The sequence below is a fragment of the Drosophila albomicans genome, chromosome X (genome assembly GCF_009650485.2).
Source record: "Drosophila albomicans strain 15112-1751.03 chromosome X, ASM965048v2, whole genome shotgun sequence".
NCBI classification, from domain to species: Eukaryota; Metazoa; Arthropoda; class Insecta; order Diptera; family Drosophilidae; genus Drosophila; species Drosophila albomicans.
In genome coordinates, this window is record NC_047627.2 from 25,713,828 (window position 1) to 25,724,614 (window position 10,787).

Genomic DNA, 10,787 nt, shown 5'->3' on the forward strand with positions numbered 1-10,787 from the left:
GCGACTTGCAAATTGAAATCAAATGAAAATACTTTGGGTATTTTCACGCTTAACTGGAAAGCTATAACTGCAAAGCCTATTTATAATGCTCACGTGCCAGAGATCTCAATAAAACGGGATCTTGGCTTAATCGTCATGCAATCATTCGATCGTACTATATGTATGTATGTATATAGTAATCGGGGGCATTCACTTGCTTCACTTTCATACACACAATCACTTACTTTTTTAATTGATCTCTATTTTTGCGATCCTGATCAGCATTATTACAACTTGCACACTTGATTGCATTGTTGATAAAAATTAAAAAAAAAAAAAAAAAATCACATGTAAGATAATCAAAAGTGTCGCTTGACGTTGAGATACCCGATATGTGTTTTATCTTAGAGAAAGTTTAATCATAATTAAACTAGGTTGTTTCTTAAATACATCATCTAAGTATATTATGTATTGTATCTCTTAAATATTGGAAAAACTTTTAAAGGTAGTTTTATTATTTGTTTGTCATCTGAGTTAACTTATCATACACTTTTAGCCCTGGAGTAACTGGTATAAATAAAAAGAAAAACGACAGCAACGATTTATCCATTAATTATTTTCAGAATGTACTTCCCTGTGCGAAAGTCTCTCGCTCAGAGGTATCGATGGCATCGCATCACATCGCATCGCATCGATCGTATCGCAATGTGTGCTATGATTGTGCAAAGTTCAGTTTTGTGAGCAAACACACTCGTAACACACTCTCCGCTGGTGTTTGGGATTTTATTTTATTCATTTTATTCAACTCACGCCCATATTAACATCTTCTGTAATCAATTTGAATCCTAGTGTTTTCCCAAAAGAATTTTGGTTACTTTGTCAACATTCAAATGCGATTTTTATTAATGACTCAGTCCTCACTGAATTCCCCAGTTACTTTCAAACTAGGCGTTTCGGTAATACGATTATTAATTAATAATATTAATATTTTACCCGATCCCTATCGGACAGAAGGAGGCATCTCCAACCCCATAAAGTATATACATTCTTGATCAGTGTCAATAGGCGAGACGATATAGCTTATAGATCGAAGAGAATATGAGAGATAGTTTTAAGAGGTATAATTGTACTCTATAGTATATTTTGAATATACATAGTACTTTACCAATATACCAAATAAAGCAGTTGGTATTGTATATGTCACTATTTTTGTGGTTTATTAATTTTGTATATTTTTAGAATATGACTTTATTAAAAATGTGTAGCGGGTATCTCATAGTCTATATAAGTCAATATACCAAATATAGCTTTTGGTATATTTAAGTATATTTGCGGTATGTTAATTAATGGGTATATTTTAAAACTATATATTTATTGAAATACAATATAATAGATATAAAGCTCGGTATATTTTAGTAATTTTCTCTATAGTATATTTTGAATATACATAGTACTTTACCAATATACCAAATAAAGCAGTTGGTATTGTATATGTCACTATTTTTGTGGTTTATTAATTTGGTATATTTTTAGAATACGACTTTATTAAAAATGGGTAGCGAGTATCTCATAGTCTATATAAGTCAATATACCAAAAGCTTTTGGTATATTTAAGTATATTTGCGGTATGTTAATTAATGGGTATATTTTAAAACTATATATTTATTGAAATACAATATAATAAATATAAAGCTCGGTATATTTTAGTAATTTTCTCTATAGTATATTTTGAATATACATGGTACTTTACCAATATACCAAATAAAGCAGTTGGTATTGTACATGTCACTATTTTTGTGGTTTATTAATTTGGTATATTTTTAGAATATGACTATTAAAAATGGGTAGCGGGTATCTCATAGTCTATATAAGTCAATATACCAAATATAGCTTTTGGTATATTTAAGTATATTTGCGGTATGTTAATTAGGTATATTTTAAAACTATATATTTATTGAAAATGGATAGCTGGTATCTCACAATATACCAAATATAAAGCTCGGTATTGCGGAATTTTAATATGTATATCTTTAAATTGAGTTTCACTTGTTTCCATTTTAGTTTGTGCATTTGGTCGATAAGATGACCAAGTTTAAATTATATGTTTTATAGGGCGTATAATTAATATGTTTTTAAAATCGTATCATCTACTTTACATTACAAAAGAATAAGGTAAAATTTGGCCATTAAAATATGTTTCATATATTTTCATTTCGTTCTATGATTTGTATAAAGTCATAAGACTTGAGTTTCGTTTCTATTAAATCCTTTTTATTCGTTCAATGTCACTTCGTTCTCTTTGTACATTGATCTATCATAAGTTGTCCATTACAATTTGATCAATTATTAATATGAATGATTGATTCAACTCTTGCTTATTGTATTTATAAATAAATTAGAAATTTGTCGTGAGTGAAAAACTTTTGTAGATTATTTACAACTTTACATAAAACTTCACTTAACCAATTATCATATATTTCAGCTTTTGCCAATAGATCAGTTTTGTTAATTAGCTAACGGTATGCTGAAAAAAAACCTTTTTGGGAAAATTTGGCTAGACAAAAAGTGAAATATCATTAGCGAAAAACGTTGTAACGTTCATTAATACATATGTATATATTCATATATATGTCGCGACTATTTTTAGAAACTTCTTTATCATATCTCTGCCATCTGTGATTACCCTTTTTTGCCAATCGAGTCAGTCAGTCCACTTTTACTTGGGATTATAAAGTGTACTTTTTTCAATGCACTTCTTTTGATTTTATTGATATTACTCTATATATATTTTTTGTTTTCCTTTTCTTGTGATGTTTGTTTGTTGCGTCTTCCTGTACGTCACACTTGTTATGGCGCCGAAGTATATCAGAACCCCCGGAGACGACGTCACAAAACAATTGCGTAGTCGGTATAGTATCGCATCGCTCTACTATAAATTAAATTGGCCAAAATAAGCCATACCCCCGTCTGCAAAATCAAGTAATGCTGATAGACATTTTGACTGGTCGACTTAACTGGCTTCGCCTGGTTTCCGCCCCAACTTTCAAATGTCCAACGATACTCAGAAAGAGAGAAAGAGAGAGAGAGAGAGAGAGAGAGAAAGAAAGATATGACAATCTCACGCGTGCGAAATATTTTCCATTCTCTTTCACCTGTCTGTCTTATACTATATGTGATTCTCTATAGTTGTACATTTTTGATACTGTAACTTGGAGTGTTTAGTAGTTTATCTGGTGGATTAGTAACCTTTGAGTTTCAGTCTATTTTATTTGTGAAGTGAGCTCGACTGTGAGATACTCGATACACATTTTGAATTAAAGCAAAACAGTGTGGTATTAGTTTCAAAATATACCACATTAATATGCCATAAGAATACTAAAAATATACCAAAGGTTAGATTTAGTATATTAATATAGTACTACCTTCGAAATATAACAAAGAATGTGAAATATACCAGATCAACGGCTATATTTGGTATATTGTATTAGAAACATACCATACAGTGCAAAATATACTAGATTGTCAGTCAAAGCAACTAAGACAAGTAGAAAGTGGGCGTATCATTCTATCCTGTGGCTAGAAAAGTTATTATTGATGGTAATATTTACAAGATGGATTTCTGAAAATAATCACATTATTTCCATATAAAAATTAACCATTTAAAAAAGAAAGAAAACAGAATAACCAAAGATCGAAATTCCCTTCGAATCTGCAACTTTAACTTTGACCATTTTGCATTTTATAATTTCTGAATTCTCTTGAATTTAGATCCTTTTTTTAAAACAAAATTGATTGACTAACAATCCACAAAAAATGTGCATCATAATCGCAATCGTAGTTCCCCTCAACCTGGTTTTTTCTTAGCGCTTGCAATGACTTTGAAGTATGTTTTCTGAGCTGAAGCTAATGAACTGCGATTCCATATAAATTCGCCCAAAAACGTATTTCCAGATTAAATCTGAAAAATATTTCGTAAGCGAAAAATTCATGTTATTCACATGTGAATACTCAAGAATTGCACTGAATCATGCAGGGCATTAAGAAATATGATTTGTCTAATCTGCTAAATGAATTTCTTTTTTTTTTTTTTTTTTTTTGTGCGTCTAATCAATAAGTAACTATTTTAAGAAATGTTCAAATAATTTATTATTATTTCAAGTGAAGCCACAAAATATCAACTCAGATTTATTCACTGAGTATTTTCGATTGGTTTCACTTTTCAAAACTAATTTATGAGAGTGTTAAACAAAAAAAAAAAAAATAGTAAACGAAACACGTGTGCTTGCCCCATTTTTTCGTTTTTTTTGCATTTTTTTTGGCTTTTCAAATATGTTGTTGATAAGTTCGAATATTGAATCAATTAATCGAACACCGAGTTGGCGGAAATTCGCATAATGGCAATTGAAAAATTCACTTGGGTTGACTTTTATTTTATTTATTTTCATTAATTACAAACTCGTTTACGATTATACTATTTATAATCTCAAGTGTGGCCTTTAATCAGACTTGCTCGAGTTTCTTTTTATTTCTTTTCATTTTTAGTTCAATTGAATTCTTTTTTTTCTTTTTTTTTTGCGCTATTTCCTTCTTACGTTTGAGGCCGCGATTATCAGGCAAACAACTCAAAATTTGACATCGTAAGTGAGAGTCCGATCTAGATTAGAGGCCACTTGAGAGCTGACTTAGCGTCAAGAAGCACCCACACCCAATTCACAATTACCGATTATATAGTCACGAGCTAATCACATTCAGCTTGCCGCGCCGTCTCCGTCGTCTGCAACCATAAAAAAAAAAAAAAATAAACTGGCGATGGCACAATGATTTTATTCACAAAATTTCACTGGGTGTTACCAAGCGAATTACGACAGCGACGACAATCAAAACTCAAGTACTTTATCCCCCGATTTATTGATTCCCTAAAAAATAAAAAAAAACAATCGCCCCGCTCGTATAACGTTTTTTCCCTTCAATTACTTTACTTTAATCGCTGGAAACGTGGAGAAGTGTGGGTCAAATATATATTTCCGAATAATCGTACCATTAGTTCTAGGATTGTGCGATTTTTTTCTTTTTTTTTCTTTGAGATATGTCAGCGATTTGATAATACACAATTTAGCGAATGTTAAATATCTTATCTAAATGATTTTCAATTAATATTTGTGCTGGATTTTACTAGTTAACGCAGTTTAGCAGTACTTTGAAATTATCTAAATAATTTAGTACAAATTCAGTACAATGTATATATAGTATAGTAATTGTTGAAATTGTCAGTTTGCTCAGCCTCAAATCTAAAACGGAAATGATTTTCAATTAATATTAGAACGGAAGTCTTGTAGATGGCAAAGCTGAGTGGTAGATTTCAAATTATCTATACATATTTTACACATCCAAATATAAATGTTGTAAATAACTTGTAAATTTAAAAAAATAGTACTTTAATATACTAAATATAAGATATATGAAAACTTCCAGTTTGTAGTGCACAAAACCAAATCTGACCTTTATTTGAGCTTCATTTTCCGTAAGATAATATAGTTTTCTAATAACTAAATATGTCATATATGGTATGCCATATATATTACCATATGCCATATACAGTATGATAATATGCTAAAACTCTAATAGAGCTAAGTCGCAATTATCATTTCCATTTCAAATAAAACAGTATTCTAATATACCAAATGTACAATATATAAACATATGTTCTAATAGTGTACTAAAAAAAAAAAAAAAAAAAAAAAAAATTAAATTATGTAGTTCAAATATTATATAGTAAATATGTCGTTATCAATAATATACGAAAACTGCGATTAGGTTCAGTTATCCTCAAATCTGAAACGGAAGCCTTTCGCTTCAAATGACTGATATAGTATTTGTGTCTCTAGGTTCTTTAGAACATATTTCCAGATAATTGTAACTGTATCTGTATCTGTAGCTTTGTATCACTTTTTGATTTTCAACTGTGGTGCGTACTAAACGCTTATCAATAATATATAAATTATAACCACACACATTCTTGCAGAGATTTCCAATCACTTATCTTCAGACTTTGTGTGTGTGTGTGTGTGTGGACGGACAATGACAATTCTTGATGTCATAACAGACCACAACAGCTAGCGAATTGACGTCATCGATATGGCGATTGTCTGCTGCACACACTAACTGTAACAAATATGGCGGATAACAATTTTAAAAACCCATACTATATATCACTTGCAATACTATATGTACATATGTATGTATGTATGTGGTATTCCCCTGCAGCTATTCAATCAAATATTTCATTAAATGTTTAGCGCCATATCGCAATCGAAAATCTTTAAGTTGAGTTTAATTTACACCCCATCATCGATGCCGACTAAAGTGCCGTCCTCAAAAAGGTCAGATATGTTAGATGATGATAGAACACACACTTATGAAATAGAATATTAGTGATTAACAATTGATTTAGTAATCGATACAATTTACTTTAGTAAAATTGAAATAATTTAGAAGTTTGCACCGCAAAATAATGATAACAAGCAAGAAAGCTACAGGCGAGTGTGCTCAACTGTGAGATACCCACTTTGAATTAAGGCAACGGTGCGGTATTAATCTTAAAATATATCGAATTGATATACCGGATAAATACTTTAAAAATATGTTGCATATTTGCGATACTAACATCAAAAATACCGAATTAATATAAAGCAAAAATACTACAAAAATATACTAAAGGAGACATTTGGTACATTTAAAATGTGCCATAGATTGCCAGAAATACCAGATTGCCAGTCAAACCATCGAAGATCCTTAGCAACTAGGCATTTTTGCCAATATAAAACTATATCATAAATATCTTCTACAAATTGCAACCACATTTTTAGGAATCATAAAGACTTAGTTATTACGCTTGTTATACGATCTTTATTGGTTTACGGGGGCGGAAGTAGGCCTTGATCCCGATGAAGAATATATATCGTATACTTTATGAATTCTGCCTGTTACAAATAGCGAGTAAAATAAATGACTATTCTACCATATTTCAGTTTTTGTGGCCTGATAAGACTCGGTTGTAATTTCTGCGATGATTTATTTAAGTTCCCTTTCTCTCTACTATTTCCACCTGCGTAAAATTTGCTATAAATTTTTAGTTATATTTCTATCCTTGGAAGTAAGATTTCAATTATTAAAAAATCTATGCTTGATTTCTTGAATACACTTCTTCGAATAGGGGGCAAAAGTGAAAACTGATAAAATCAGTTGAATAAATCAGTTAACAAAAATTCGAAAGCTTTCTCCTCCTTATCGCCTTGCTGGATGGCCACCAACATGAGTGTACATTCAAGACGTACGACTAAATTAAAAGAGGACCCACCGAAAAAAATAATAATCGCAGCGGTAATCGCATCTTGATAACACCCCAGGTGTTTTCATATGGCGATTGGATTGACAAATCTTATTCTATTATTTCGCATACGCACTAACAACAAAACAAACGTCAAAACAAAGAAACGCAACAAATGTATAACTTTATTTTTCATTTTATATATAGCATAGAGTATGTATACAAGTAATTTATTGAATTTTGCACGCTCTTAAATAATGATCTTGATGTTGTTGATATTGAATGATAAATGGAAATGAAATCATTCCATTAGTCATAGTTTAGGAACGAATAATCCTCGGATTCAATATCGCAGACCTCCGGTAGCGTTACGACCTCGATATAAGATGAGATGATCAAAAATAAGACGTACATAATGAAACTGGACCAGCCGACAAATTTGTTAAGGGAAAACTTGGTGATAAGAAAGCATATGTAAACCAAGAGACCGGTTCCAATCAGCAGTCCGGTGGTAATTGAGAGGCCCTGTGAATTAATTAGAATGTTTTTGCCGCTCGCCAATATCATAATTGTCCATGGCAGCCCCAGGCAGATGAAAATATCGAAGGTGTTGGATCCAATTGCATTGCACATTGCCATAGAGCCGTATCCTAATTGGATGGACAAATAAATTGGCGATAGTTTAGCGATAGTTTGAGGAAATTTTCAAATATTGATAGTGTTGGGATAGTTTTAAATGTGATTGGCGATAACTTTGTCAGAACTTGTATTGTCTTTGCAATATGTTAAACATAGTTTCAGAATCGATTGACGATAGCTTAGCGATAGTCCGACGATAGATAAATTTGGCAATAGTTTTAAAAAAGAGTAAACTTAGTATAGAGCTAATTTCGGAATGGATTGGCCATATCTTGTGACAGTTAATAGCTTAACAACAGCATGAGGCTAAATAAATGATAGTTTAGTTAAAGCTTGACGATTTATCAAGGACACTTTAACGATAGTATGAGAATATATCGATTAAGGTATTTATGAAAATTTTACAAAATTCAACCTAATTATTACGAAACTTTACGAATATTAAATAAAATATGAACGTTAAAAACGTTGAAGTAGAGTGTAAAATTATATATACGAGTAGGAAAAAGACTATAGTTAATTGGCCTTACCTTTCATGCAGACTATATAGGAGGAAATAATTTCGGGCACACTTGTTCCGATTGCAAGCACGGTCAGTCCCATGATTGAATCTGGTATCCCAATATTGTAGCCCACAATGGTGAGCAACCAAGTTATAAAGTACGATATAATGCTGATCCATATCACCGCCAATAACATACTCAAGGGGAATATTGAGCGAGCACTTGGCGTTGTTATGGCCAGCAATACAACGGCTGGGTATTTGATAGCCCACCAAATTTTTACGATCAATTTAGCCTCTGGGTCAGGTCTTTCCATAATTGTCTCCTTGAATGTTTTCAGAGGATCTTCCTCTCGCTCCATGGGATTCTCTTTCATTATATTATCTTCATCGAATTGCTCTACAGAACAATCAAATATACAGTATAGTGTAGTGTATAACACAATTATGATAATTACTTCCAACTAGGCCTTGCAGACGGCGATCACATGCCAATGCAACTATGTAGAGGATATAGAATGACAGCAGACCAGCTGCCTCATATATCACCACTTTCGAATCGTACAGAACCCCGAAGAGCAGTAATATGGATACCATGTACCAGAAAGTATCTCGAGTTATTGGCCACCAGTCCATTTGAGTTGCCTGGGGAGAAGAAGAATGCAATGCATGTATTTATATACTATATCTATCATAACTACATACATATATCTCTACTATACTCTATACTCTTATACCTCTAATATATCTTATATCCCTAGTATACCTATATCCCTTCGATACCTATATCTTATATCTCCACTATATCTTATATCTCTACTATATCGTATATCTCTACTATATCTATATGTCTATTATATCTATATATTCAATATCTTATATCTATACTATATATATATACTATACTGTACCTATATCCCTTCTATACCTATATCTTTTCTATATCTTATATCTCCACTATATCTTATGTCTCTACTATACCTATATCCCTTCTATACCTTCATCTCTTCTATATTTTGTTAATCTTAAATCTCCACTATATCTTATATCTCTACTATATCTTATATCTCTACCATATCTTATATCCCTAGTATACCTATATCTCTACTCTATCTTATATCTCTTCTATATCTTATATCTCTACTATATCTTATATCTCTACTATATCTATATCTCTGCTATATCTTATATCTCCACTATATCTTATATCTCTACTATATCTATTATATCTCTGCTTTATCTATATTTCCACTATATCTTATATCTCTACTGTGTCTTATATCCCTAGTATACCTATATCTCTACCATATATATATCACTACAATATTTTATATCTCTACTATATCAATATCTCTACAATATTTTATATCTCTATTATATCTTATATCTATCATACCTATATCTCTACTGTATCCTTTATCTCATCTATTTATTATATCTCTTTTATATCTTATATCTCTTCTATATCTTATATCTATAATATATATTTTGTGTTTTATCTCTACTATATTTTATATCTCCTTATACCTCTTTTATATCATTCTAGAATTTCTATATCGACATCTCTATATCTGCTTACGTGCTTTCTTACCGCGCTTACGAAAATACCACAAAATGCCGCTATACCAAGCACATTGAATACGGATGACCCAACGATAGTTCCCACTCCGATATCTCCTTTGGTGACGCATGTGCCCACGATGGACACAAAGAGCTCTGGTGCCGAGGTTGCAGCCGCCAAAAATGTTGCCCCAGCAACATCATATGACATTCGCATTCCTGTGATTAATGGTGTGACGAAGGTATGTCATATACATACATATACATATGTTGTACTCGTATCAAATATCAATTGCATATTTACGTACCGTAACATAAACGTTCCATAGCTGGGACCAGATAATCATCACACACTATTGCTAGTATGAGGAATAGATATAGGCTGATTAATATCGATATAATGACATAGCCAATGTTTTTCTTTCGCATAAAATTTGGAAACTCTATAATATCTGGGGGCGTACAGTTCAAGTTATCTCTATGAGGAGTACGTAGAAAGTTTGCATCTGCAATCGGAGGAATTGAATCAAATGTGAGGAATGTGTGACCATCATTGAATTCATAACTCACCGAATTCTTCTTCGAGTATTGCATTAAAGTTGATATACATTTCAAAAAAGAATTTTGTTCGAAAAAGAAAAGTGTAGTTTTTGGTTTTACAATGTGAAATTGTTGTGAAATGTAAATGCTTTTAGAGCATTTTCAAAAGCTACTAGATCAACAACTCGAAATAAATCAAGGCACTCTCAATCGTTGTTATCGATAACTATCGGTGTTGAA

General features: G+C 31.6%; 1 protein-coding gene and 1 long non-coding RNA gene across 3 annotated transcripts in view; one reads left to right on the forward strand and one right to left on the reverse strand.

Moving 5' to 3' along the window:
* Positions 1-10,787, forward strand: part of LOC117569201 (uncharacterized) — a 43,563-nt gene that overhangs the window by 12,156 nt on the left and 20,620 nt on the right. For both annotated transcript variants that reach the window (XR_004572242.2, XR_007955684.1), the window contains exon 2: positions 9,994-10,249. This is a non-coding gene — a long non-coding RNA (uncharacterized LOC117569201). The remainder of the gene's footprint in view (positions 1-9,993; positions 10,250-10,787) is intronic.
* LOC117568835 (sodium/potassium/calcium exchanger 3) lies at positions 7,471-10,725 on the reverse strand. Its single transcript, XM_034249714.2, has 6 exons — positions 10,578-10,725; positions 10,316-10,513; positions 10,039-10,226; positions 8,906-9,092; positions 8,476-8,847; positions 7,471-7,956 (listed from the first exon to the last, which is right to left on the reverse strand). The coding sequence occupies exons 1-6, from the start codon at positions 10,615-10,617 to the stop codon at positions 7,616-7,618; spliced, it is 1,326 nt and encodes a 441-aa protein (XP_034105605.1). The 5' UTR covers positions 10,618-10,725; the 3' UTR covers positions 7,471-7,615.